This window comes from Melospiza georgiana, chromosome 33 (assembly GCF_028018845.1).
Source record: "Melospiza georgiana isolate bMelGeo1 chromosome 33, bMelGeo1.pri, whole genome shotgun sequence".
NCBI classification, from domain to species: domain Eukaryota; kingdom Metazoa; phylum Chordata; class Aves; order Passeriformes; family Passerellidae; genus Melospiza; species Melospiza georgiana.
The window spans coordinates 1154816-1182296 of NC_080462.1; the positions used below are offsets into that span (position 1 = coordinate 1154816).

Below are 27481 nucleotides of genomic sequence, written 5' to 3' on the forward strand. Positions count from 1 at the left end.
CTTCCCCCGCCAACCGGGAGAACCGCGTGGGAACGGGGTCGCTTCCCCCCGGTCCCTCCCCGAGAAGAGCAGCCAGTCCCGGTGCAGGTGCCGGTTGCGCTCCCGGTCCCGGTGCAGGTGCCGGTTGCGGTCCCGGTTTCAGTCCCCGCTGCCTCCCCAGGCCCCGACGGCACCGGTCGCCCCGTCCCGCGGAGCCGCTACCGGGAAACCGGGAGCCGGCACCCCGTGACCGGTCAGCTGACCGCCCGCCCCGCCCCGTTGGGCCCCGCCCGCCCCGTGACACCGGCGCCGTGGGCGGCGGCGACCACCTTTATTCGGTCTCTAGCGAGGGGCAGCGGCCGCGGGAGCGGCCCCGCAGCGCGGCCCGGGCGCAGCCGGGCGGGGAGGAACGGGCACGGCCAGCACCGGCACCGGCACCGAACGGGGCGGAGGGCCTGGAGACAGGGGACAGAGCAAGGGACAGGCGTGGCAGTTCCGGGGTACGCTGGCACAGGAGGCCAGGGACCGGGCCAGCACTGGGGACAGGCAAGGTCGTCCTGGAGGACTGGCACGGCTGGCACAGGGGATTGAGGATGAAGCCAGCATGGCCAGCCAAAAGAACAAGGCAGAAGACAGGCACGGCCAGTGGAGGGGACAGGGGACAGGCATGGCTGGCACAAGGGACCGGGGATCAAGCCAGCATAGCCAGCCAAAGAGACAGCATGGCCAGGGCAGGGGACAGGCACGGCCATGCCAGGCTACAGGCACAGCTGGCACGAGGGACAGGGGATGGCCAGTGCGTGCGTCAGGCACAGCCACGACATGGGACAGGGCAGGGGACAGGCGTGGCCATCCCAGGGAATAGGCACAGCTGGCACAAGGGACAGGGCAAGGGACAGGCATGCCCAGAAGAAGGAACAGGACAAGGAACAGGCATAACCATCCCAGACAGGCAGATGGGGACAGGCACAGCTGTCCTGGCTCCCCACAGACACCCCAGGGGACCAGCCCCCAACCCCAGCCCTGCTCGGGGAAGGGGCTCAGCCAAACGCCCGGGGCAGCAGGGCAGGGCCCAGCCCCACCAGGGCAGCAGCAGCAATGTCCCAGCAATGTCCAGGGCTGAGCCCAGAGCAGGATTCCCTCCCCGGAGCAGAGGGTCCGTGCCAGGCCGTGCCCTCAGAGCGCGCTCTCCTTGCAGGCGCCGCTGAGGCTCCGCGGGCGGCCGCGCTCCAGGCGGCGCGAGGACAGGAGCCGCCGCAGGGACGACGTGGAGCTCAGGTCCCCGCAGCTCTGCAGGTGGATCCCTTCGTGGGGCCGCTCTGCAGCCGGCCAGGCACTCCAGGGAACCTGCAGGGCACGGGGATGGGCTGCAGCCACAGGGATGGCAGCCCTGGCTGTGGCACCCCTGCCCATGGTACCCTGCCCGTAACACCGCTGCCCATGGCAGCCCTGCCTGTGAACCCCTGCCCATGGTACCCCTGCCCGTGATACCCTTTCTCATGGCACCCTTGTCCGTGGATCCCTGCCCATGGTACCCCTGCCTGTGATGTGTGCCTGTGGCACCCCTGCCCGTGGCAGCTCTGCCTGTGCCACCCTTGCCCATGGCACCCCTAGCCCTGACACCCCTGCCCGTAACACCCCTGCCCGTGGCACCTCTGCCCATGAACCCCTGCCCGTGACACCCCTGTCCATGACACCCTGCCCATGGCACCCCTGCCCGTGGCACCCCTGTCCATGACACTCCTGTCAATGACACCCTGCCTGTGGCACCCCTGCCCGTGACACCCCTAGCCCTGACACCCCTGCCCATGGCACCCCTAGCCCTGACACCCCTGCCGATGGTACCCCTGCCCGTGACACCCCTGCCCATGGCACCTCTGCCGATGGTACCCCTGCACATGACACCTCTGCACATGACACCTCTGCCCATGAACCCTTGCCCGTGGCATCCCTGCCCATGGCACCAGTGCCTGTGCCACCCCCATGTGCTCAATCCCCCCCACGCCAGCACGGCCAGGCAGCACATGGGGCAGGAGGACAGAGGTGACAGGGATGGCAGAGGCGTGCATCACGCGCCCACGCTGGCATTTGGGACAGGTTGGTTCCCGTCGAGGCCTCCTGGGCTGCGCAAGGACTCCCGTAAAGCTGAGCTGTGGGGATGTCCCAGCAGCTGCCTCCGGGTGCAGTGACTCAGGGGCAAAGCAAAAGCCATTGCAACAGGGATGATTTTCCCACCTGTGGCTCCAGTGGGGATCAAGGAAAAGGAGCTGCCCCCCAGGAAGGGCTGGGCAAGGATGGTGCTGCAGGAAGAACGCTCTGCCTGCAGCCAGGGTGCCCACACGATGGGGGTGCAGCAGGGGAATGAAACAATGGAAGGGCCAGGGCGGAGGTGTTGATGGAAAGAGAAGGGAGGGAGAGCGTGGATGGGAAGGAGGAGTTGCCCATCCCTTGTGGCTTCCAGAACCCACCTGTTTGTGCCCGTGGAAGCTGTGCCCAGACACCTCCACGCTGCGCTTGGGTCTCTGCAGGAACCTGGCCACCAGCCCACGGGTGCCCCGGTAGCCCTTGAGGTCCCCCAGGGAGCGGGTGGCCGTCTTGGACAGCTGCTGTGGCACCTTCTTGGAGGGTGGCAGCTTGTTCTTCCCCACGGAGCCAGCCCGCAGCAGCGGCGGGGAATCACAGTGGGAACGGTGGAGCAGGCAGGCCTCGGAGCACAGCCCTGTGGGGAGGTCACACTCAGGACACTGTCACACTCAGGACACTGCTGTGGCAGTCCTGTCCTTGTCATCGGACCAGGGACACTGCCCTGATGAACCTGTCCCCATTGGTGTCCCCATTGGTGTCTCCAGGACACTGCTCTGGCAGTCCTGTCCTTGTCATCGGACCAGGGACACTGCTCTGACAGTCCTGTCCTTGTCACCAGACCAGGGACACTGCTCTGGCAGTCCTGTCCTTGTCATCAGACCAGGGACACTGCTCTGACAGTCCTGTCCTCACTGTCAGACCCAGGACACTGCTCCAACAGACCCAGGACACTGCCCTGATGGACCTGTCCCCATTGTCAGACCCAGGACACTGCTCTGGCAGTCCTGTCCTTGTCATCAGACCAGGGACACTGCCCTGATGAACCTGTCCCCATTGGTGTCCCCAGGACACTGCTCTGGCAGTCCTGTCCTTGTCATCAGACCCAGAACACTGCTCTGACAGGCACAGGACCCTGCTGTGGCAGTCCTGTCCTTGTCATCAGACACAGGACACTGCTCTGACAGTCCTGTCCTCACTGTCAGACCCAGGACATTGCTCCGACAGACCCAGGACACTGCCCTGATGGACCTGTCCCCATTGTCAGACCCAGGACACTGCTGTGGCAGTGTTACTGGGACACACAGAGCAGGGACACTGCTCTGAGAGTCCTGTCCTCATCATCAGACCCAGGACACTGCCCTGATGGACCTGTCCCCATTGTCAGACCCAGGACACTGCCCTGATGGATCCATCCCCACCATCAGACCTGGGACACTCCTCTGACAGTCCTGTCCTCATCATCAGACCCGGGACACTGCTCTGATGGACCTGTCCCCTTTGTCAGACTCAGGACATTGCTCTGACAGGCACAGGACACTGCTCTGATGGACCCGTCCCCACTGTCACACCCCAGGATGCTGCTCCCAGCAGACCTACCCTCAGAGCCCTGGGGTCCTGCTGTGTCCCATCCCCAGTCAACAGGAGCAGTCCCAGCCCCAACAGGCTGAGTTCAATCCCCAGAGGGCTTCAGACACCCCCCTGTGCCCCATTTCTCTCCCAGTACACCCCAGTGCTCTGACCTGTATCAGCGGAGGAGTCGGACACGGTGTCCTCCAGTGCTTTGGTATAAAGTACTTCCCTGAAATCTGCTGGGAGCAGAGAGAGCCCTCAGGCCTGGGCAGGTGTGCACACCCCAAGCAGCAAAACCCTCCAGCACCCCTGCTCCCAGCCCAGCAGACCTCCCCTGCTCCCCCCGTTCCATCCCAGACTGGCTCTAATCCCACCCGGCCGCACCGCACAGACGCTGCCACACTCCCATCCCATCCCAGAGGTCACTGTCACCTACCAGCACGGCCGGCCATGGGGACACCGGGGTCACTGTGCGACCTCAGCAGCGGGCGCGGGGCCATCCCCGGGGCCGGGGACGAAGGGCACGAGGTCTCGCTGTTGCGCCGGGGGCGGCCGGCGGTGGCGCTGTCCGTGTGGCGGCCACCCCCGCGTCCCTGCAGCGAGGAGCCCTTGTCCTTGAGGCGCACCTCGGGGAAGCAGGGCCCGGCACAGCGCACGGGCCCCACCAGCCGGTTGCAGCTGTGGGTCACGGCTCCCCCCACCAGGACGCCGCCGCCGTCGGGGCCGGGCTCGGCGGTGGAGCACGAATAGGAGCGCTCGCCCCGCACTCGGGGCTGGGGCATCTCCTCGAAGGGGCCCTGCAGGGCCAGCGTGGGGCTGCGGGCGTGGTGGCTGCACTGCACGCAGTCCACGCTCAGGCAGTAATCGGCGCGGCTGCGCTGGATGGAGCGGAACAGGACGTAATCCACGGAGCGCATGGAGCCCTGCAGCTCCAGCAGGCACGAGTCCTCCGAGGGGCTGCTGTCCCCGGGGATGTCCATGATCTCCGACATGATCAGGGAGCCGCTGTCCATGGAGACTGCGAGGGGAGAGGATGGGCACGGCTGAGGAGCTGCCAGGGCCGGCCCTGCCATCGTCCTGGGGGCGGCACTCACCTTCCCCGCTGAGCACGATGGAGGGGACGCGGTCACAGGTGCAGGCGTGGGAGCCCTCTGTCAGCTGCGAGTCGAACAGGGTGGCCTGTGGGGGAGCAGGCACGGGGCTCAGCTGAGCTGGAGGCCCATCGTGCCCAGCCTGCTCTGCTCACAGCCCCACAGCCCCCACCTGGCTGTCTCCCCGCAGCCCCATCACAGTCTCGTAGGATGGGGGGAAATCGGTTGGGTAGAGGGGCACGGGGCTGTCCATGGAGCCGTTGTAGGTGATGCTGTGGAGACAAAGCAGAAAAGCCACTCTGGGTGGGACAAGCCCAGCCTGGGGACACACAGACCCCCCTGTGCTAGCAGCCTTGCTCCCAGTGGTACCTCTGTGCATCCGTCTCGGAGCTGCAGGTGTACTCAGGTGGGTAGTAGGGGGGTGGTGGCACTGGGGGCACAAACTCCTCGAAGTCCATCATGCTCTGCAGGAAGGTGTCAGGTGGGGACGTGCATTCCAACGTCACAGAGCTGGAGCGCTGTGGGACCAGCTGCAGGGGGAGGGGACAGGGGAGAGCTGGGACCTCCTGGGCTGAGATCCAGCAAGGGATGTGCATCCCGGGCTTTAATCTGTACCTGGCTGGGGCCAGGTCCTGCCCTGGCACCCCAGGGACCACCCCAGCCTGGGACTCACCACATGGACGATGTCAAGGGAGAAGATCTGGATGCAGCACACGACAGCAGAGAGCATGCAGATGACGGTGGAGAAGATGGTCAAGCCACAGACACTGAAGAGGAGATCCTGGGGAGCAGTGGGGTGAGCTGCAGAGCCCGCAGAGCCATGGCCGGGGCTGCGGCCGCTTCCCAGGGAACCCTTGCATTCCCCAGCTCCTCCACCTTGAGCGCCACACGGATGCTCCGGCAGTTGGCGTTGGGGAACATGGTGAGCTGCTCGCTCTGCTGGCTGCAGGAGGCGGGCGGGGGCTCCGAGCGGGCCTGGCAGCAGACACACGTGTCCCTCTCCTGGCGACAAGAAACACTGCGAGGAAGCTCCGGGTGCCGTGCAATCCCCCTGAGAGCCACCAGCACATCCCCGCCAGCTCCGCAGAGCCCCCCCACAAGCCAGGCATGAACCCCGGGGATCCCTGCTCGGCCTCACCCTCTCGCAGGCCTCCAGGGTCTTCACCAGCTGCGCGTTCTGGCACGACAGGATGGAGCCGGCGAGGCTCAGCATGACGGCCAGCACCGAGAGCAGCGTGAAGAAGGCGATCTGCAGCGGGAGGAGAGGGGCTGCCGGCGGAGCAGGGAGCCGGCGGAGCACCCGGGGGATGCTCGCTCTCCCCACGCTGGGCTGCCCCGCCTGCGGTAAGGGTGTCCCCCCAACACCTACCACCAGGGTGAGCGGCCGCTTCCAGGAGACGATGCCGACCAGCCCGGACAGTGCCAGCTGCAGGTGCACAAGGCCCGGGGTGAGCACAGGGAGAAGGCTCTGTCAGGCACAGGGGCCAGAGCAGCCCCTGCCCACGGGCAGAGCCCCCTGGTCCCCGCAGGCCTGGAGCCAGCCCGGGAGCAGCCCTGGCGCCACGAGATGGGAGAAACTGCTGATTCAGGGCCTGGGGACTGCGGGCTGCTCTGGCTGGGCAGCGAGCAAACCCAGGCCAGCATCCGTGCTGCAGGGTCACCTCGGGGGACCCCGGGTGCTGCCCCCACCCCAATACCCGGCAGCCAGAGCGGAGCCCCCATCGCCATCCTGTCCCTGCCCTGTGGTCACTGTGGTGCCCCCACAGCCCTCCCTGCGGACCCCAGACATCCCCCCACACCCCTCGGGGGTCCCCATCCCTCAGAGTCACCCTGGGGGAGCCCTTGGGATTCTCCCACAATGCACCGCGGCAGGCACGGGCAGAGGCTGGGGGAGCACCGGGGCTGCCCTCCCCTGGGACCGGCGGCCGGTTCAGCCCCCGGGGGAGCAGCGCAGCCCCCTCAGCCCCGTACTCACCGAGAAGCCGGCCCAGGACGGGCAGGAGTGCCGGATTTTGGTGGAGGGAGTGATGGTGGCCGCCACCAGGCTGAAGGTGACGATGAGGACGCCCAGCACGGCTTGCACGAGCCCCAGGACGAGCAGGACCTGCAGCCAGGCGCGCTGGAGGCGGAGGTGGGTGAGGCTGCGGGAGCTGCGGCCGGTCAGCGAGCGGCTCGAGTCGCTGGGGGAGGGCATGGCGGCGGCGGGCGGCGGCTCGGGGCCGGCCCCGGAGCCCCGGGGCAGCCGGCGGCACCGCGCCAGGACCGCGGGCAGCGGGAGCAGCCGCTCTGCGGGAACGGGCCGGGCTCCACCTTTCGGCCTTGCCGGAGGATGCTGATGGCGGCTCTTCCCTGCCCCGGGCGGGGGGGGGGGCTCGGGCAGCGCCCACGGCCACGCGGAACGGAACCGGCCTAGAACCGCCGGCCGGGCACGGAGCGCGGCCCCGGGACCGCCGCCGCCTCCCTGGCCGTCGGTGCAGCGCCGGGCCCCCGCCGGGAGATCATCCCGCCCCGCGGGGACCGAGAGCCGCCGCCCGAGACGCGGCCCCCGGGGCAGCGCCTGCAGGCGGGAGCCGCGCTCCGGACCGAAGCATCCTCCGCTGGCGGCGGCGGGCGCAGAGCCGGTTCCCGGTACCGCTAAGGGCGGCGGGCGGCTACCGGCGGTCCGTCCGCCCCGCGCCCCGCAGCCGTGGCGCCGCACGGAGCGGCGGGCGGGGACGGCGGAGCGGCGGGAGGCTGCGGCCGAGCATGGCCGGGGAGCGCCCGGGGCCGCAGCTGGAGCGCCGGGAGCGCCGGGGCCGGTCCCACACAGGCCGGCGGGGCTGGGCCGCGCCCGCGCCGGGGCCGCCCCCGTGAGGCACGACGGGAGCTGTAGTCCGCCCACAGCGGCCGCGCGGCACGACGGGAGCTGTAGTCCGCCCACAGCGGCCCCGCTGCTCCCCTCCAGCCCCCCGGGAGGCGCACGGAGATGGCGAAGGAAGAGAGTGAACCTTCATTTATTCCTTAAATAAACCGGGAGCGGGCGGGAACAGCACACGGGGGAGCAGCGGAGGAGGCGGGGACGCCCGGAGGAGCCCCGGTTCCAGCGGGACCGGGAGGGCACCGGCCCCCACGGCTGAAGGCACAAAGCCTCTCGCCAGCCCCGGAGCATCCGAGAGGAGATGGACTGAAGCAGAATGCGTGAGACCTGTCCTGGGGACGCCCAGGGACACCAGGGCAGGGGACAGAGGGCAGGTAAGGGGGGCGAGGGGCTGCACACGGGGCTGGCTCAGCCCCCAAAGGCCTTGGCTGGAGGGTGCTGGGGGCAGCAAGGGGGTCACAGTCCTCGAAGCGGGTGGGGAGGGGGCTGCAGGAGCTGTTCAGCCCTCCCTGGAGGCAAAGGGGTGCCATGTAAACGCCAGGGCTGCTCCTCGGCACCCAGCCTGGCTTTGGGCTCCACACGGGCGATAAAGGCAGGATCCCCACAAGCAGCAGCTGCCCGAGCTCTGCCTGTCCCTGCCCTGCTCTCCTCATCCCTGGGCCTGAAGAGAGGGAGAGGATGGGGAAAGGGACAGGACAAAAGGACGAGACAGCCTGGGGAAAGCACCAGCCCCATCCTCATCCCACTGGAGCAAGCCCCAGGAGGAAGAGGGGGATGACGTTCTTGGCAGAGCATGGGGGTCCCCTGGGCACACGGGGGTGGCAGGGGACCCTCCCACACCCTAAAGGAGCACAAGTGTCATCACCAGGTGGGGAAACAGGAGAGCACAAGGAAGGCAAGTGACCGTTCCAGTCCCTGGAAGCAGCATCGCAGCCATCTGGGGAGGATCCTGCCCCCAGCAGCTGGTGCTGGGAGGGAGGACGACGGCTCAGGGCTCCCCACCCTGCTCCCCCACAATCTGCTGAGGGGAGGGGACCAGCACAAACCACAACAGCCTCTGTCCGTGAGGAAAAAAGGGGGTTAAGAGCAGCAGACGATTCAGGCACCAGCACTTCCAAGCCGGGATGAGGCAGCCTCTGAGAGCCGATGGGGATCCAGTGAAAGTGCGACTCGGGTTTCCTCTTCCTCGGCCTTCCTCTTCCTCGGGAGGAGCCCCGGGGCGCCGGGAGGGGCAGGGCCCGCAGGCTACGGGGCGCGGAAGGCGTTGGTGGCCGCGCCCGCGGCGGCGTTGGCCGCGGCCGTGCGCACGGCCTGGTTGGAGAAAACGCCGGCGGCAAACTCCTCCTGCGCCTTCTGGAAGCTGGCACCCGTGCGGCGGTACAGGGAGTGGATCTGGGGGCAGCAGGGAACGGGGTCAGGGCTGGAGGCCCGGGGAAACAGAGCTGTGATGGCCCAAAGCTCCCCCAAAGGGATGAGGGATGGCTCAGGCTGCAGGCCCTGGGAAACAGAGGTGTGATGGCCTAAACTTCCCCAAAAGGATGGCTCAGGCTGCAGGCCCTGGGAAACAGAGCTGTGACGGCCCAAACCTCCCCAAAAGGATGGCTCAGGCTGCAGGCTCCAGTTTAACAGAGCAGTGATGGCCCAAACCTCCCCAAAAGGGATGGCTCAGGCTACAGGTCCCATTTAAACAGAGCTGTGATGGCCCAAAGCTCCCCAAACGGATGGTTGCAACTGCAGGTCCTGGTAAACAAAGTTGTGATGGCCCAAACCTCTCCCAGAAGGGATGACGGATGGCTCAGGCTGCAGGCCCCAGTTTAACAGAGCTGTGATGGCCCAAACTTCCCCAAAGGGATGAGGGATGGCTCTGGCTGCAGGTCCTGGTAAATAGAGTGGTGACAACCCAAACCTCCCTCAAAAGGGATGGCTCAGGCTGCAGGCCCTGGGAAATAGAGGTGTGATGGCCTAAACTTCCCCAAAAGGGATGGCTCAGGCTGCAGGTCCCATTTAAACAGAGCTGTGATGGCCCAAACTTCCCCCAAAAAGGATGAGGGATGGCTCAGGCTGCAGGTCCTGAGTAAACAGAGTTGTGAAGACCCAAACCTCTCCAAAAAGGGATGAGGGATGCCACTGGCTGCAGGTTCCCAGAAAACAGAGGTGTGATGGCCCAAAGCTCCCCAAAAGGGATGAGGGATGGCTCTGGCTGCAGGCACCAGTTTAACAGAGCTGTGATGGCCCAAAGCTCCCCAAAGGGATGGCTCAGGCTGCAGGTCCTAAGTACACAGAGTTGTGATGGCCCAAACTTCCCCCAAAAAGGGATGAGGGATGGCTCTGGCTGCAGGTCCTGGTAAATAGAGTGGTGATGACCCAAACCTCCCCCAAAAGGGATGAGGGATGCCTCAGGCTGAAGGCCTCTGGTAAACAGAGTTGAAATGGCCCAAAGCTCCCCAAAAGGATGGCTCGAACTGCAGGCTCCCAGTAAACAAAGCTGTGATGGACCAAACCTCCCCAAAGGGATGGCTCAGGCTGCAGCTCCTAACTACACAGAGCTGTGATGGTCCAAAAATCCCCCAAAAAGGGATGAGGGATGGCTCTGGCTGCAGGCACCAGTTTAACAGAGCTGTGATGGCCCAAAGCTCCCCAAAGGGATGGCTCAGGCTGCAGGTCCTAAGTACACAGAGCTGTGATGGCCTAAACTTCCCCCGAAAAGGGATGAGGGATGGCTCTGGCTGCAGACCCCCAGGAAACAGAGCTGTGATGGCCCAAACCTCCCCAAAAGGGATGAGGGATGCCTCAGGCTGCAGGCCTCTGGTAAAGAGAGTTGAAATGGCCCAAAGCTCCCCAAAAGGATGGCTTGAACTGGAGGCTCCCAGTAAACAAAGCTGTGATGGACCAAACCTCCCCAAAGGGATGGCTCAGGCTGCAGCTCCTAACAACACAGCGCTGTGATGGTCCAAACATCCCCCAAAAAGGGATGAGGGATGGCTCAGGCTGCAGGCTTCGATCCCCAACCCACCTTTTTCAGCATGATGATGCCCAGCACAGCCACGGCCGTGAAGGACAAGGACACCAGGATCATCATCACTGCCACGGCCTTGTTAGTCCGCAGTGCTATCAGGCTCAGGATCCAGCCACTGCAAAACAAGAGGCTGTGGCCCCCAGGTTCCCTCTTCCCCCACCCACCTCTCACCCCTTGCAGGGTCAGCACACGGCCCACCTGAATCCCCAGTTTGGGATGCCGATGGCCTGCAGCACATACATCACGTTCTGGGCAAAGAAGACGAAGAAGAAGACAAAGAAGTTGAAGGAACTGTCGCTCCTGGGAGGAAGAAATGAGTCAGGTTAGGAAGCTCCCAAACCTTCCTTAAAGCAGGAGAACAGGGAGCTGGGGGTGGGAGAGCCCACCCTGCAGGTGCCCAGGGCTCGGGACACACCTGAAGGCTTTGTACATGGGCCGGTACCAGCAGACAAAGGAACAGGGCGTGTAGAGCAGAGCCCAGAGGATGGAGAGGCCAAACCCAGAGCCGGACGTGGGATCCACGCAGAACCAGGCGAGCGAGGACAGGAAGTTCAGGAACAGAGCAATGGTGCTGGCTGAGGGACGGGACAGAGCTCAGGAGCCCATCCAGGCTCCCCCAACCCCACAACCACCTGTTCATCCCGATTCCCCAGAGCAGCAGCACCCAAATTCATCCTTCCAGCTGCTGCCGGGCTCTGCTGGCGACTCACCCATCCAGAGGTAGTACATGGTTGTCACCGTCTTCTGGAAGTCAGCCGGGATCTCCACGGGGATGTCCTGGTAGAAGCACGGCTTCACCGGGCAGAAGGACGGCAGCGGCGGCCAGTTGTTGAGCCTCGCTGCGGAGGGAAGAGGGTGAGGAGGAGCCAGGAGGGCTCCAGGGGGGTCCCAGCCCTGCCCAGCCCCGCCGCTCACTTTGGGCACCGCCGAGGGCCGCGTTCTGCAGCTCCCGCTCCCGCCGGTCCAGCTCCTCCGCTTTCCGGTTGAGCTCCTCCTGCCGCTTCAGCAGCTCCGCCGTGGCGGCGGCGGCCGAGGCCTGCGGAGAGGGGGGACACGAACCTTGGGCTCCGGCCGGTGCCCGCGTCCCGGCCCGGCGGCGCCTCCCCCCGTACCTGCGAGCCGTAGGAGCCGTAGTTGCGGGGCTCGGTGGGACTCGCCTTCCGCGGGGGCTGCGCGGCCGCCGGTACCGGGGGCGGCGGCGCTACCGAAGGGGTCTGGAAGGGCGGCGGTGGCTGCAGGGGAAGAGGAGAGGGGTGAGACCGCGCCGGTAGCGGGGAGGGCTCCGGTGCCGGGAAGAAGATCCGGTACCGGGACAGGCCCCGGTGCCCGGGCAGGCCCCGGCGCTCACCGCGTCGCTCTCGAAGGGGTTGTAGCCATCCAGCACAGCGCCGGGCCGGGCCTGCAGCGCCGCGGGGTCCTGGAAGGGGTTGTCCGGGAGCACCGCGGGGCCGCCGCGCTGGGCCATGGCCGGACCGGGACCGGGAGCGCGCTGCACCCGCGGGACCGGCGCCGCCGCCGCCGCCAGGCCCCGCCCCTGCCCGCCGCTGATTGGTCCCGCCGCGCCGTGACGTCATCGGGGAGACCCCCGCCGCAGGGGGCCGCTGCGCACGCGCCGGAGCCGCGCCGGGCGGGGCGCGCGCGTGACGCGGCCACGTGTCCCGGGGTCACGTGCGGCGCGCCCGGTCCCCACCCCAGCCCCGGGCCCCGCCCTTCCTGCGGGCACCCCCGGGAGGGGCGGCCGGGACGGGACCGCGTCACCCCCCGGGGTCCCGGTATCCATCACCGCTCCGTGTCCCGGTGTCCCGGTATCCACCGCCCACCACCCCTCAGTGTCCCGGTATCCAGTACCCATCACCCCCCGGTGTCCCGGTATCCATCACCCCTCCGTGTCCCGGTGTCCATTACCCATCGCCCCACCGGTGTCCATTACCCATCACCTCCCCGTGTCCCGGTATACATTACCCATCGCCCCACCAGTGTCCCGGTATCCAGTACCCATCACCCCCCGGTGTCCCATTATCCGTCCTCCATCGCCTCCCGGTGTCCCAGTATCCCGGCATCCATCACCCATCACCCCACCGGTGTGCCGGTATCCATTGCCCATCACTCCCCGGTGTCCCGGTGCCCATCACTCCCCGATGTCCCTATATCCATTACCCATCACCTCCCGGTGTCCCGGTGCCCATCACTCCCCGGTGTCCCGGTATCCATCACCCATCACTCCCCGGTGTCCCGGTATCCACCGCCCATCACCCCGCGGTGTCCCGGTGCCCATCGCCCCCGATGTCCCGGTATCCACCACCCATCACCCTCCGGTGTCCCTGTATCCATTACCCATCACTCCCCGGTGTCCCGGTGCCCATCACCCCCCGGTTCCCTCACGGTTCCGGGTCCCCACCCAGCCGGACCCGCCGGGACAGCGGCTCCTCCTGCCCTGCCGTGTCCCCACCCCCGCTCCTGCTCCCTGCTCTTACCGGGCAGCCCCGGTACCGGTACCGTTCACCTGCTGCCCACACAGCCCCCCCGTCCCCTCAGGGGTCGCTCCAGCAGCTGTCACCGAGCCGGACCCACCCCGAGCCCGGGCACGACGAGCACTCGGGGAATTCCTCCTGCAGCTGTTATTTATAGGAATCTCCCAAATCCTTCCCCTCCAGCTGCCCGTGGGCTGCACACCGAGCCCATCCCGGGTGCCGTCAGCATCCCGGGAGCAGGACACGCTCTGTCCCCACCCTGTCCCCTCCCCGTGCTCAGCAAACTGCTAAAAACACTCTGCACAGACTGAGAGTGACATCTGAACGCCACAGGTGAGCTCCCACCTCTCCCAAAGCTGGAGCTGCTCCCGGCAGAGGTGGAAGCTGTGGATTTGGGGTTTGGACAGCAGCAGGAGTTTGTTATTTTCTTGAAGTTAAGGTATGAAGCAGATAATTTAATTCTACTTCAGCCTCGGTGTGGGGCTGGGCGCAGGGAGGGTCACAAGCCCATGGAGATGGCTCAGTGTCACCTTCCTGAGGCCCATGGAGATGGCTCTGTCACCTTTCCTGAGGCTCTCACATCACCCATGGAGATGGCTCAGTGTCACCTTCCTGAGGCTCTCACATCACCCATGGAGATGGCTCAGTGTCACCTTCCTGAGGCTCTCACATCACCCATGGAGATGGCTCAGTGTCACCCATCCTGAGGTCCATGGAGATGGCTCAGTGTCACCTTCCTGAGGCTCTCACAGGCCCATGGAGATGGTTGTCACCTTCCTGAGGCCCACAGAGATGGCTCTGTCACCTTTCCTGAGGCCCTCACAGGCCCATGGAGATGGTTGTCACCTTCTTGAGGCCCATGCAGATGGCTCAGTGTCACCCTTCCTGAGGTCCATGGAGATGGCTCAGTGTCACCTTCCTGAGGCTCTCACAGGCCCATGGAGATGGTTGTCACCTTCTTGAGGCCCATGGAGATGGCTCAGTGTCACCCTTCCTGAGGTCCATGGAGATGGCTCAGTGTCACCATCCTGAGCCCCATGGAGATGGCTCAGTGTCACCTTCTTGAGGCCCATGGAGATGGCTCAGTGTCACCATCCTGAGGCCCATGGAGATGGCTCAGTGTCACCATCCTGAGGCCCATGGAGATGGCTCAGTGTCACCCTTCCTGAGGCCCATGGAGATGGCTCAGTGTCACCTTCCTGAGGCCCATGGAGATGGCTCAGTGTCACCCATCCTGAGGCTCTCACAGGCCCATGGAGATGGCTGTCACCTTCTTGAGGCCCATGCAGATGGCTCAGTGCCACCCTGAGGCTCCCCACACTCACTCCAAGTGAAAGCAGACATTTCCTTTCCCCTCTGCATGGGCACAGCCTGGCACAGCCTGATGGTGCCACAGCAGAGCACATCATGTGTCACCCACACCCCAGCGAGGCTCTGGCCCTGCCATCAGCTGTGACACAGCCCAAAAAACACCCAGGGAACAGCCCAAACCAAGGCCCAGCCTCCCTGCAGAGCTGGGAAGAGTCCAAAAGACACAGCCAGCCCTGGGGTGGGTGTAGGACAGCTGGATGTGGGCTCCTGACAACCCCAGCTAAGGCTGAGAGGTTCCTTCAGGTAAGAGAACCCTCCCTGTCCCTTCTCTGCCTCCCACCCCAACACTGGACCCAGGGCACGAAGAAAAAGCCAATCCCTGGTTTTCTACCCCACAAAACAGCATCTACTCAGGTCCAGCTGCAGCCCTGAGGGCCAAAAGCAGCTCCTACTCAGTGTAGGTGGATACAGCAGGACCACAAAGTTCCTTTCACCCCTCTCCTTCCCCCCACAGGGCACAGCAGAACAACCCCAGGATCAGCAGCTGTCAGGCCAAACCCAGACCAGGTGCTTTATTCACTTCATATTTATTTTTCACAAAGACTGTACAAAATTCTTATAAAACTCTGGTGTGGGGATGGGCTATGACATTGATCCAAAAAATAATTCCCATGCAGTCCCACCAGTTCCATAACTTACAAGGAAACAGAGAAGCTACAGAGAGCTGCGAGTCCTGGAGTATTTACACCGAGGAGGGGCAGGAACAGGAGACAAAGCAACACAGGACAAGAGGTATTTACAGCACGGACACACAGACCCCCCCTCACCTCACAAGAACAGCAGCAGCAACAGCAGGTCAGGCCCGTGGTGCTCCTAGGCCGACAGAGAATCTGGGCTATTTACAGTATCTCACATATTAACAGCTTTACAAACGTGTCCAGGAAGTTCATCTCATGTTTTTATATATATATATATATAAAAAAAAAAAAGCACCAAGTGTCTGAATAGAAATCACACAGGCCTCCACGGGGGCTAGAATCCGAGGGCTGGCTGGCACCTGTGGCGTCACCGGCTGATGTCCCGGCTCGAGTCCCACATTTTTGTGCTGGGCTCCATGCCCAGCATGTCAAAGAAGGGGTGCTTGAGGGCCTCAGCCAGGGTGACACGCTTGGAGGGCTCGTACTCCAGCATGCTCTCGATGAGGTCGAACAGGCGGTGATGGTCCTCAGCCTCCGAGGTCAGGTATCGCTGCAGGTGGAGGGGAAAAGGGTTTAATGAAAGGCGAAATGAAGAAGAAGAACTGAGAAAAACCTCTTGTCCCTGGTTCTGTTTTTGCTCTCAGAGGAACCCATCCCACCTGAGACAGCCCAGCTACCCCAAATGGTATAAAAGTAGCAGGATGGCTTCCAAGGTAGTGTTGGGAAAGGGTTTAATGAAAGGCGAAATGAAGAAGCTCTTACTGAGAAAAACCTCTTGTCCCTGGTTTTGTTTTTGCTCTCAGAGGAACCCACACACCTGAGATAGTCCAGCTACCTCAAATGGTATAAAAGTAGCAGGGTGGGCTCTGAGGTAGTGTCAGAAAAAGGTTTAATAAAAAATAAAATAACAAAGCTCTTAGAGAGAAAAAACGCTTGCCCCTGGCTCCATTTTTGCTCTCAGAGGAACCCAGCACACCGGAGACAGCCTAGCTATCCCAAATGGTATAAAAGTAGCAGGATGGTTTATGAGGTAGTGTTGGAAATGGAAAAAGGGCTAATAAAAGGCAAAATAACAAAGTTCTTACAGAGAAAAACTGTCCCTAGCTCGATTTTTGCTCTCAACCTGTATTAACAGATATTAAAGATGCTGCTAGAAAAACTTTGTTTTCAGTCAAGCCAGCTAGTACACCCATATAAATGCTTATACTACTATCAGACAAAGTGAAAATCCTACATTTCTTTTTTAGATAGGTTAACCCAAGCAGCCAAAAAGCAATGCCAAACTCCAGGCTTGCCCAGAGGGAGAAGCTGAGCAGGGGCCAAGCTGCCTCACCCGCAGTGGTTTGCAGTTCTCCCGAACGTAGCGTCCAGCTGAGGTGTTCTCGTCCCAGTCCAGGCGGCCGTGGTAGAAATATTTCTGTTTCCTGTCAGAATAAAGGGACAGCAGGTTACACAGCAGCAAGGTGCCAGCCCCAGTGGGACAAAGTGGCATTTCCCCCAGGGTGAAGCACTGCCCGTGGCAGCAGGAGGGCTGGCTTTGCTCACCTTGTCTTGCGGACCATTCGAGAAGGAATTGGCCCCAAAATCCTCTCCATCATGGCCAGGTGCTCCCGGTTGTCGTGTGTCTGGCAGGGAGAAATGGAAAGGGAAGGCATGGAATAGATTGCAGTGGTTCTGCCTCCAGCCCTGGGTGTTCCCCCACCCAGAACCCCCATCCTGGCCAACACCTTGGGTGTCTCCACGGGACTGCAGGGATGGAGGGACCCCCATCAGTCTCAGGGAAGCAGCCAGCATCCTCTCACCAGTTGGGAAGCACCCACACCACACAGTTCTCACCTGGAAAAGGGTGAAACCCACATAATACTCAAAGATGATGCAGCCAATACTCCACACATCACAGGGCTGGCTCCAGCCAAGCTCTGAAAAACAATGTTGTTTAAATAAATGATCCAGTTACAACCCAAGAGTCCAAATTCCTCTTTCTTTTAAAAATAAATAACTAATAAAAAAATAAATAACATCCTATTCCAGCCAGGCTTCTGGTGCTCTGCTTTCAATATACTGCTCAGCTGATGGTGGATCATGGAATCACCAACTCCAACCTGTGACCAATCCCAGTCCAGGACACTCAGTGCCACATCGAGCCACTCCTTGGACACCTCCAGGAATGGGGACTCCAAACCTCCTTGGGCAGCCCCTTCCAATGCCTGACCACCCTTTCCAGGAAGAAATTCCTCCTGATGTCCAACCCTGGCACAACTTGAGGCCATTTCTCCTTGCTCCCTGGGAGCAGAGCCCAAACCCTCATGAGGAAGCTGTGGAGAGTGAGAGGATCCCCCCCCCTGAACCTCCTTTTCTCCAGGGGGAACAAACCCAGAACAATGACAGGGCTGTCACCATGGAGGTCCCAGGAAACAGCACTGCAGAGCTGTTAAATCAACTTCCCATCTCCCAGGGCAAACCCAGAAAGCTCCTGAATGATGTGGATGCCCAACACTCCCCATCCCAGCGGGGTACAAGGGGCAGAGACCCAGGGGCACCTTACCCAGGATGACTTCAGGGGCTCGGTAGTGCCTGGTGGACACGATGGTGCTGTGATGCTCGTGGTCAAAGGTGGCACTGCCAAAGTCCACCACCCTGATGGCCGTGCTCTTCACGCTCCTCTCGTCCCGTTTCTGCAGGGGGGGACAATGGGATCCATCACCTGGCAGCCCCTCCAAACCCTGCTTCACCCAGCTGAGGGCACCACGGCAGGGGAAAGCTTTGGCAGCCCCAAAGCAGCTCCCAGCACAGCCACGGCTCACTCAGCACTGCCTGGCAGGTCATGCAAAGCCCTCAAGGACTGCAGGGAGCCCACGTCCCCTGGGGCTGTGTCTGACCCCTCAGGGACACCAAGAGGAGAGCCAAGTGAGGCTGTGTGTTATGTGTTACCTTCTCCAGGTTGTAGGAGAGCTCGTAGTCAGAGTTCACAAAGAGGATGTTCTCTGGCTTGAGGTCAGTGTGGGTGAGTTTATTGTCATGCAGAACTGAGGGAGAAAAGAGAGTTTGGGTGAGGGGAGAGAAGCAGAACGAGGCTACACCCCCCCAAAAGCCATCACTGGCACCAGTTTAAGCCACATTTCAACCTGGGTGTGAACAGCCAGGCAAAGCCCAGGCCATGGTGCTTTACCAGAAGCACAAAGATTTATTGTATTGATCGCCAGAAGGTGCAGGGGGGTGGATGCTGGAGTGCTCTGAGCTACTGCCAGCCCACAAGCACCAGAAAATGAAGAGGATTCATTCCCAGAGGGGCAGGAAGGCTCAGGGCTCAGAACCACAGCAAAAACTTGTTGCTCTGGGCCACCAGTTGCAGAAGTGCAACCTACTCAGCTCCCCAGGTGAGCCCAAAGCACAGGAGAGCAGCAGGAACACTTACACTTCACAGCCTGGCACACTTGGAAGGCCATGTGCCGTACTTGGTGGATGGGGTAAGGCAGGTAGTTGTTATCCTTCAGGAAATCAAAGGTGCTGAGCCCCAGCAGCTCGAAGGAGATGCACATGTGGCCGTGGTAGTCAAACCAGTCAAACATCCTGACACAGAGACTGACAGAAACATTCCAGTTGGGAACAGCTCTGCAGGCTCCTCCTTTCCCTGCTCAGTCTGTACCTCACAGCGAGCCAAGATGCTTCCAAAACTATCCAGGATCACCTTCAACCACACAACACCCAGCACCCGTTCCACCCCAGCCCTGAAACCAGCCCTTCCTGCTGAACACCAGGAGCACACTCACTTTGTGTTCTCAGGATCCTTCTCGTTGATTTTCTCCAGCACGTTGATTTCCAGTCGAGCAGCCTCTTTGTATTTCTCCACGTTTTTAATGATTTTCAGAGCAACGCGCGCACCACCCCTGTGGGAGAAACAGGAAGAAAGCACAAACTGAGCCCTGAGTAGATAAAAGAAGCTGTGCCCTGTGGAAGGGATCTTCTGACCAGCCTCCCTTGCCCAAGCAGGTTAATATTAAGGGGTGTCCACCAAAGGTGTCCCTTTCCCTCCCTACAAAACAACCCTGTGGGAGAAACAGGAAGAAAGCACCAGGTGAGCCCTGAGCAGGTAAAAGAGGCTGTGCCCTGTGGAAGGGACCTTCTGACCAGCCTCCCTTGCTCAAGCAGGTGTGTCCACCAAAGATGTCCCTTTCCCTCCCTACTAAACAGCCCTGAAGCTTCCCCCAGCACATGGGCAACACAAAGAGGGTGAGAGCCTGGAGCAGCAGAGAATATCGAAAACCAAGAGAGTGATTTTCACCCCCAGCTGTGGTCTCCCCCTTTCCCCACATACCTCCGGTGATCCATGCACTGCACCACTCTGCCGAAGGTCCCTTCCCCCAGGGTGCTGATAATCTCATCTGGGAGGGAGAGAAGGAGAGGGAAGGAGCTGAGAGAGGGAGCAGGACCTGGCTGCAGCGATACACAGGGCAGAGGAGAATGCATTGCAACACCTATCCTGCACACAGCTGGAGAGACCGGAGCAGCGGAAGGCTGACACCGGCTGCACAAGGCAGCTGCCCTAATTTCCCTGGCACTTCAGTAACAATACACAATATAAACGTAGCTTTAACAAAAGGGGAAGGAAAAGGAGAGGGTTTTCTCTTTAATAAACAATGAAAATAAAATGAAACAGAAAGATAAGACAGATCTGCGACTGCGATGGGAGCTTAACTAGAGAGCTAAATTATGTTACGATTTGGCTGTACATCTTTCTTGTAGCCAGTCGCCGACGCGATAGATCAGATGCCCCTCGTCGTCGTCCTCCACACTCTTGGCCCTTCTGCTGCTCTGTCGACTCCGCTGCTGGCCCAGGCAGACAGGGAATTCATCATTCACCAATCAGATTTTCAAACCAGCGCAGCAGCAGCCAGCGTCACGCATTGGTTGGTTTGGAAATTCACATGGTTGTTTGAGGAGGGGTTGCAGGAGGAGATTCCCAGCCAATTCATACGGCACAGAGGAATATATAACGATAGGGATATTGCAAGGGAACATGTCAAGATACAACACACTAGCTCAGAAAAGAAAAAAACAGTTTGCTTTTTCGTTGTAGCAAAAAAAGAAAAAAAAAAAAAAAGGAAAAAAAAAAAAAAGAAAAAGGAAAAAAAAAAAAAAAGAAAAAAATAAGAAAAAAAAGAACCTACAAACAGCCCCAACCCGAACCAGTGTGACAGCAGAGCTGTCAGAGTGAGGGAGCTGAGGGGCATGGAAAGGGCTGGCTGTTCTTGCTCCCACAGGGGCTCAGAGAGGAACAGCACCGGCCTTCGGGTCCTGGGGACTGCCTGAGCACGCCGCAGAGCAGGGGCAGCAGGAGGCACGTGCTGGCTGGCAGCTCCTGCACAAGCCCAGGCTGCCCCCACAGGCACCCCTATCCCACTCCAATAACCTCCCACACAGCTTCCCCCAGCCCCGACACTCAGGGGAAGATGAACTCCGAGATTTCAGAAAAGCAGCTTTAGATACAATGATCCATCCAAAATGGAAAGTTCCCAGTGACTGCCTGGGGAAAGATGGACACTTCTTCCTAGACCCTCCCCCAAAGAAGCTGATCCTGGAAGGACTAACTTCCAGAAGAGAAGCAGAACCCAACAGGGAACTGGGACAGCCCTGGGATGAGGCAGATAAGAGGTTTATGCTGGAGAAGAGAAAATTCCTGCCTTCGGTTCCTCAGCTAAGTATCCCCATACTTGGGAGCAACCAGCCAGCAGACTTGGGACCCAAATCCAGCCCCCAATCCCCTCCCTGGACACAGAGCCAGAACAGACCAGACAACACTGAGAGCTCCACACACAGAGCAGAGAATGTGTCTGGGGTCTAACAGAAGTGGAAGGTGAACAGCAGAACAGACAAGAAGAGAAAGCCAGGGATGCTTCCGGGAAGAGCCTGGGATGGTTCTGCCTCCACCTGAGCTCAGTGCTCCAAAAGCTCTGCTCCTCCACAAAGCCCACATCAGCTGGGCCCAGCCAGGAGGATCCTGCTCAGAGCCAGGGCCCGAAACAGGGACCACAGGGGCAGCCACCTGTCCCAGGCTCTCTGGGACTGGCACCAGCTGAGCGCTGGCTCTTCGAGCCTTGCACAAACCCTGCCTGGCTGGGGCTCCTCCACGAGCATCACTGAATGGGAGGAGATGCAGCACCACCCTGGGGACCCGTCAGCCTCGCCGGGCACTCCTGTCCCTCCCACTGAGAGAGGACCTGAGCCACCCGTGCCCAGCTGGCACCGGGCAGCGCCAACCGCGGCGCGCAAGGGACGCGAGCAACAACAACAACTCCTCCAAACAACACACGCACACACACACAGACCTCAATCCGACTCCGACAGAGCGTTTAGAAAGTGAATTTTTCTACTTACCCAGCTCAGCACCTGGGGGAGAGAGAGCAAGGTTACAGGGCAGGCACGGCACAGCAGGATACTCACCGATGAGGAGCGGCTAAAGGACCGGCTGCGGCGCCGCCTCCGCCTGTGCTTACGCCGGCTGCTTTTGCAGCTGCGGTAGCTGCCCTCGCGGTCCCGGGAGCGCTGCCGGTACTCGTAGGAATGCTGCCGGTACTCGGGCTCGTAGTAGGAGGCGTCGCCCCGCTCGCGGCTGTAGTCGTTGCGCCGGTAGCTGTCACAGTAACGGCGGTCGTAGGCCCTGCGGTCTGCCGAGTGGTCGTCGTAGCTGGGCGCGGGGGATGGGGACAGGGGAAGGGGTTAGTCCTTCTAAGAGGGATCCAGAACACCTGAGATAGCCCAAATGGTATAAAAGTAGCAGGGTGGGCTCTGTGGGAGTGTTGGAAAAAGGTTTCATGAAAGGCGAAATGAAGAAGCTCTTAGAGAGAAAAAATCTCGTGCGCCTGGCTCGATTTTTGCTCTCAGAGGAACCCAACACACCTGAGATAGTCCAGCTATTCCAAATGGTATAAAAGTAGCAGGGTGGGTTCTGTGGGAGTGCTGGGAAAAGGTTTCATAAAAGGCGAAATTACAAAACTCTTACAGAGAAAAATCTCGTGCTCCTGGCTTGATTTTTGCTCTCAGAGGAATCCAGCACACCTGAAACAGCCCAGCTACCCCAAATGGTATAAAAGTAGCAGGATTGGGTTCTGTGGGAGTGTTGGAAAAGGTTTAATGAAAGGCGAAATAAAGAAGCTCTTAGAGAGAAAAAACGCTTGCCCCTGGCTCGATTTTTGCTCTCAGAGGAACCCATCCCACCGGAGATAGTCCAGCTACCTCAAATGGTGTAAAAGTAGCAGGATGGTTTATGAGGTAGTGTTGGAAATGGAAAAAGGGTTAATAAAAGGCAAAATAACAAAGCTTTCAGAGAGAAAAACTGTCCCTGGCTCCATTTTTGCTCTCAGAGGAACCCACACACCTCAGATAGCCCAGCTACCCCAAATGGCAAAAAAGTAGCAGGGTGGCTTCCAAGGTAGTGTTGGGAAAGGCAAAGTGAAGAAGCTCTTACTGAGAAAAACCTCTTGTCCCTGGTTCTGTTTTGGCTCTCAGAGGAACCCAGCACACCTGAGACAGCCCAGCTACCCCAAATGGTATAAAAGTAGCAGGATGGGGTAGTGTTGGAAAAAGGTTTAATAAAAAGCAAAATAAAAAATCTCTTACAGAGAAAAACTGAGCCAGGGGCATGAGGTTCTTGCTCTCAGAGGAACCCAGCACACCTGAGATAGTCCAGCTACCCCAAATGGCAAAAACCAAACAGGTTGGGCTCTGAGGTAATGTTGGAAATGGAAAAAGCGTTAATAAAAGGCAAAATAACAAAGTTCTCACAGAGAAAAACTGTCCCTGACTCGATTTTTGCTCTCAGAGGAACCCACACACCTGAGATAGCCCAACTACCACAAATGGCAAAAAACTAACAGGATGGCTTCTGAGGTAGTGTTGGGAAAAGGTTTAATAAAAGGCAAAATAACAAAGCTCTTACAGAGAAGAACTGAGCTGGGGGAAAGAGGTCCTTGCTCCTGCTGAAACATCCCACAAAAGGGATTATCTCCTTTGTTCTCTTCTTTTTCTAGTGAATTACTGTCCAACAAATTACCTAGGCTGGACCTCTTGGCCTCTGTCCAATGGGGCAGCCCCAGGTCTGAGGTGAAGTCCCAAAGGTCCTATGAGGTGTCTTTGTACCAAATTGGGAGAGGAACTTCTGGGCTTTTTGCTTTTTTTAAGCAGACAAAGAATAATTTGGTCACTCCGTCAGCATGGAGCACATTCCTGCACTGGGGAATGCTGAGGGGCTGGAGTGGACTTGAAGATCATCATTGCCTTGTCCAGTCTGGCCTAGAGAACACTGACAGGGTTGGGGCAGCCCCATCCAAGCTGTGTGCCAGTGTCTCACCACCCTCACAGGGAAGATCTTCCTCATTGTCTAGCCTAAATTCTCTCTCTTTCAATTTGTACCCATTGCTCCTCATCCTGTCACTACAGCTCCTCATGGAGGGTCCCTCTCCACCTTCCTTGTAGGCCCCTTTTAACACTGGAAGGTGCTGAGAGGTCTTCACAAAACCTTCTCTTGTCCAGGCTAGAAACTCTCCCAGCCCAAATTCTCTCACAAACTTCTCTTTTCCAGCTGGAAAACTCTCCCAGCCCAAATTATCCACAACCTTCTCTTCTCCAGCCTGGAACACTCTTCCAGCCCAAATTCTCCACAACCTTCTCTTCTCCAGGCTAGAAACTCTCCCAGTCCCAATTCTCTCACAACCTTCTCTCCTCCAAGCTGCAAAATTCTCCCAGCCCAAATTTTCTCACAACCACCTTCTCCCCAGGCTAGAAAATCTTCCAGTCCCAATTCTCTCACAACCGTCTCTTCACCAGGCTGGAAAATTCTCCCAGTCCCAATTCTCTCACAACTTTCTCTTCTCCAGGCTGGAAAACTCTTGCAGCCTAAATTCTCTCACAACCTTCTCTTCTCCAACCCCAATTCTCTCACAGCCTTCTCTTCTCCAGGCTGGAAAACGCTCCCAGCCCCAATTCTCTCACAACCTTCTTTTCCCCTGGCTAGAAACTCTTCCAGTCCCAATTCTCCCAAAACCTTCTCTTCTCCAGGCTGGAAAACTCTCCCAGCCCAAATTCTCTCACAAACTTCTCCAAGCTGGAAAATTCTCCCAGCCCAAATTTTCTCACAACCACCTTCTCCCCAGGCTAGAAACTCTTCCAGCCCCAATTCTCTCACAACTTTCTCTCCTCCAGGCTGGAAAACTCTTCCAGCCTAAATTCTCTCACAACCTTCTCTTCTGCAGGCTGGAAAATGCTCCCAGTCCCAATTCTCTCACAACTTTCTCTTCTCCAGGCTGGAAAACTCTTCCAGCCTAAATTCTCTCACAACCTTCTCTTCTCCAGCCCAAATTCTCTCACAGCCTTCTCTTCTCCAGGCTGGAAAACGCTCCCAGCCCAAATTCTCTCACAACCTTCTTTTCCCCAGCCTAGAAACTCTTCCAGTCCCAATTCTCCCAAAACCTTCTCTTGTCCAGCCTGGAAAACTCTCCCAGCCCTTCTCCATGAGGAAGGTGTTCCAGTTCTCTTAACAACTTCCCAGCCTCCTCTGGACCTGTTCCAACAGTTCCATGTCCTTGTTATGTTTGGAACACCAAAACTTTTGCAGTGCTTTGAGGGAGCCCAAGGCAAGAAGCCATGAGCTGCCAACCCTTGGCACAACAAAGGGGACAGGGATCTGTGTCCCAGCCAGGTGAGGGACACTGAGGGACCCCAGATCTTCCTGTACTGAAACTGTGAAGGGATAAAAGCTCAGAGGGTCCTTTGTTCAGGACCCCTCCTTGAAGGCACCAGCTAGAGCTGTTTCTTTGTTATTGCACCGAGATTTTTAAGGATTGAGATGTCTGAGAGAACCTGCTGTGAGAAACCAGTAAGGAAACTGGTCTGACTGGGAGTGTGGGGTGTGTAGGGAGTCAAACAGGGCAAACATTGGGTCACTGAAGGGGCTCAGTCCCAGCCCAGGGGGTGCAGTGGCACTGCCAGTGGGGCTCTGGGTGCCACACAGGGAAGTTCCCCTAAGAGGGGAGTGAGGGGCTTTGGTGACAAGCACTGCCCAGGCTGTGACAGCTCAGAGCAGCCCTGGAACCTGGCTGAGAATGGATGACTCGGCCATGATTGAGGGACTGCAGCATCTCCCTTAATGAGCAGAGACTGAGGGAGATGGGCCTCGTTAGCCTGGAGATGACTGAGAGGAAATCTCATTATTGCACATCAGTGCCTCCAAGGCAGGTGCCAGGATGGTGCCAGACTCTTTGCAGTGGTGCCCAGGGACAGGATGGGCAGCAAAACCATGAACTAAAACACACCATGCTCTACCTCAACACAAGGAAGCTGTTCCCAGAGCAGGGCAGAGCACTGGCACAGCTGCCCAGGGCAAGCATGGCATTTCCCTCTGAGAGGACACCTCACATCAATATATCAAAGGCAGGTGCCAGGACGGTGCCACTTTTCAGTGGTGCCCAGTGACAGGATGGGCAGCAAAACCATAAACTAAGGCACATTCTACTTCAACAAAAGGAAGAATTTAGTCCCACAGAGGGTTGCAGAGCACTGGCACTGCTGCCCAGGCCAAGCCTGGCACCTCCCTCTTTAGGGACATCCCACATCAGGATCTCCAATGCAGGTGCCAGGACAGTGCCAGACACTTTTCAGTGGTGCCCAGTGACAGGATGGGGAGCAAAACCATAAACTAAAGCACGTTCTACTTCAACAAAAGGAAGAATTTAGTCCCACAGAGGGTGGCAGAGCACTGGCACAGCTGCCCAGGCTGAGCATGGCACCTCCCTTTCTGAAGAATCCCACATCAGGATCTCCAAGGCAGATACCAGGATGGTGCCAGACACTTTTTTAGTGCCAAGCAACAGGATGGGGAGCAATGGCCAAAAACTAAAACACACCACACTCTACCTCAACACAAGGAAGAATTTCTTCCCATGGAGAGTGGCAGAGCACTGGCACCGCTGCCCAGGGCAAGCATGGCATTTCCCTCTCAGAGGACATCCCACATCAGTATCTCAAAGGCAGATGCCAGGACAGTGCCAGACACTTTTCAGTGGCGCCCAGTGACGGGAAGTTGTTGGCACAGAGGGTTGCAGAGCACTGGCACAGCTGCCCAGGCCGAGCACGGCACCTCCCTCTTTAAGGACATCCCCATCAATATCTCCAAGGCAGATGCCAGACATTTTTCCAGTGGTGCCCAGCGACAGGAAGTTGTTGCCACAGCAGCCCAGGCCGAGCATGGCACCTCCCTCTCTGGAGCCATCCCAAACCCACCTGGCCGCATCCCTGAGCCCTGGGTGACCCCAGAGGTCCCTCCCAGCTCAGCCCCCGTGTCAGCCCGTGCAGGGGGGCAGCTGAGAGCCCCTCTCACCTCCGGGATCGGACGTGGTAGCTGTCCTCCCGCCGGTGCCGCCGGTCCCGCTCGCTGCTGCTGGACCGGGACCGCGTCCGCCGCCGCTTGTGCTTGCGGCTCCGGTAGCGCTCGTGGTAACTGCCGCGGCTGCTGCGCTCCGACGAGCGGTACCTTCGGGAGTGCGGCATCTGTGGGGACAGCAAGGGGACAGCAGGGACAGTCAGGGACCCGTGGGGACAGCAGGGACACTCAGGGATCTGTGGGGACAGCGGGGGGACAGCAGGGACCCCGTGGTAACTGCCGTGGCTGCTGCGCTCCGACGAGCGGTACCTTCGGGAGTGCGGCATCTGTGGGGACAGCAGGGACTGTTGGGGACCCCATGGGGACAGCAGGGACAGTCATGGACAGTCAGAGAACCTATGGGGACAGCAGGGACACTCAGGGACCCGTGGGGACAGCAGGGACACTCAGGGATCTGTGGGGACAGCGAGGGGACAGCAGGGACCCCGTGGTAACTGCCGCGGCTGCTGCGCTCCGACGAGCGGTACCTTCGGGAGTGCGGCATCTGTGGGGACAGTGGGGACACTCAGGGACCCGGGGGGACAGCAGTGACAGTCAGGGACCTGTGGGGACAGCGGGGGGACAGCAGGGACCCCATGGTAACTGCCGCGGCTGCTGCACTCCGACGAGCGGTACCTTCGGGAGTGCGGCATCTGTGGGGACAGCGGGGACACTCAGGGACCCGTGGGGACAGTGGGGACACTCAGGGACCCGTGGGGACAGCAGGGACACTCAGGGACCCGTGGGGACAGTGGGGGGACAGCAGGGACCCCGTGGTAACTGCTGCGGCTGCTGCGCTCCAACGAGCGGTACCTTCGGGAGTGCGGCATCTGTGGGGACAGTGGGGACACTCAGGGACCCGTGGGGACAGCAGGGACAGTCATGGACAGTCAGAGAACCTATGGGGGCAGCAGGGACACTCAGGGATCTGTGGGGACAGCAGGGAGACAGCAGGGACACCCATGGGGACAGCAGGGACCCTGTGGTAACT

At 59.9% G+C, this 27481-nt stretch overlaps 3 protein-coding genes across 5 annotated transcripts; all 3 read right to left on the reverse strand.

The window, feature by feature from the left end:
* Nucleotides 1–343: 343 nt before the first annotated feature.
* On the reverse strand, nucleotides 344–6919 carry ENTREP3 (endosomal transmembrane epsin interactor 3). 2 transcript variants are annotated; one of them, XM_058042773.1, is made up of 12 exons: nucleotides 6700–6919; nucleotides 6094–6150; nucleotides 5863–5973; nucleotides 5601–5726; nucleotides 5398–5505; nucleotides 5094–5254; nucleotides 4897–4996; nucleotides 4728–4812; nucleotides 4070–4651; nucleotides 3804–3869; nucleotides 2448–2698; nucleotides 344–1326 (listed from the first exon to the last, which is right to left on the reverse strand). In XM_058042773.1, exons 1-12 carry the CDS (start codon nucleotides 6916–6918, stop codon nucleotides 1156–1158), a joined length of 2037 nt encoding a protein of 678 aa, XP_057898756.1. In that variant the 5' UTR covers nucleotide 6919; the 3' UTR covers nucleotides 344–1155. The 2 variants fall into 2 exon arrangements, with proteins under 2 accessions (XP_057898756.1, XP_057898755.1); XM_058042772.1 differs by having other exon boundaries at nucleotides 3804–3872.
* A 782-nt stretch (nucleotides 6920–7701) lies between these two features.
* On the reverse strand, nucleotides 7702–12100 carry SCAMP3 (secretory carrier membrane protein 3). Its single transcript, XM_058042848.1, has 8 exons — nucleotides 11946–12100; nucleotides 11710–11829; nucleotides 11513–11633; nucleotides 11308–11436; nucleotides 11013–11172; nucleotides 10796–10897; nucleotides 10595–10712; nucleotides 7702–8973 (listed from the first exon to the last, which is right to left on the reverse strand). The coding sequence occupies exons 1-8, from the start codon at nucleotides 12060–12062 to the stop codon at nucleotides 8827–8829; spliced, it is 1014 nt and encodes a 337-aa protein (XP_057898831.1). The 5' UTR covers nucleotides 12063–12100; the 3' UTR covers nucleotides 7702–8826.
* A 2702-nt stretch (nucleotides 12101–14802) lies between these two features.
* On the reverse strand, nucleotides 14803–26618 carry CLK2 (CDC like kinase 2). 2 transcript variants are annotated; one of them, XM_058042793.1, is made up of 12 exons: nucleotides 26449–26618; nucleotides 21519–21762; nucleotides 19808–19901; nucleotides 19393–19459; nucleotides 18848–18964; nucleotides 18493–18659; nucleotides 18009–18103; nucleotides 17623–17752; nucleotides 16914–16996; nucleotides 16623–16702; nucleotides 16411–16501; nucleotides 14803–15627 (listed from the first exon to the last, which is right to left on the reverse strand). In XM_058042793.1, the coding sequence occupies exons 1-12, from the start codon at nucleotides 26616–26618 to the stop codon at nucleotides 15445–15447; spliced, it is 1521 nt and encodes a 506-aa protein (XP_057898776.1). In that variant the 3' UTR covers nucleotides 14803–15444. The 2 variants fall into 2 exon arrangements, with proteins under 2 accessions (XP_057898776.1, XP_057898775.1); XM_058042792.1 differs by having other exon boundaries at nucleotides 19808–19904.
* Between the last annotated feature and the right edge of the window lie 863 nt (nucleotides 26619–27481).

What these genes read in the sequence shown, in the direction of transcription:
- ENTREP3 (XM_058042772.1), bottom strand. Translation starts at nt 6,918, where the DNA reads ATGCCCTCCCCCAGCGACTCGAGCCGCTCGCTGACCGGCCGCAGCTCC. An exon ending in AGCGGCCGCTCACCCTGGTG is followed by an intron (nt 5,974 to 6,093) that starts GTAGGTGTTGGG and finishes CTCCCGCTGCAG; the next exon opens with ATCGCCTTCTTCACGCTGCT. An exon ending in GCTTCCACGGGCACAAACAG is followed by an intron (nt 1,327 to 2,447) that starts GTGGGTTCTGGA and finishes CGTGCCCTGCAG; the next exon opens with GTTCCCTGGAGTGCCTGGCC.
- SCAMP3 (XM_058042848.1), bottom strand. Translation starts at nt 12,062, where the DNA reads ATGGCCCAGCGCGGCGGCCCCGCGGTGCTCCCGGACAACCCCTTCCAG. An exon ending in ATCCCAAACTGGGGATTCAG is followed by an intron (nt 10,713 to 10,795) that starts GTGGGCCGTGTG and finishes CTTGTTTTGCAG; the next exon opens with TGGCTGGATCCTGAGCCTGA. An exon ending in GCATCATCATGCTGAAAAAG is followed by an intron (nt 8,974 to 10,594) that starts GTGGGTTGGGGA and finishes TGCTGCCCCCAG; the next exon opens with ATCCACTCCCTGTACCGCCG.
- CLK2 (XM_058042792.1), bottom strand. Translation starts at nt 26,618, where the DNA reads ATGCCGCACTCCCGAAGGTACCGCTCGTCGGAGCGCAGCAGCCGCGGC. An exon ending in CGACTGGCTACAAGAAAGAT is followed by an intron (nt 19,460 to 19,807) that starts GTACAGCCAAAT and finishes TCTCCCTCCCAG; the next exon opens with ATGAGATTATCAGCACCCTG. An exon ending in AGAACTGCAAACCACTGCGG is followed by an intron (nt 15,628 to 16,410) that starts GTGAGGCAGCTT and finishes CTCCACCTGCAG; the next exon opens with CGATACCTGACCTCGGAGGC.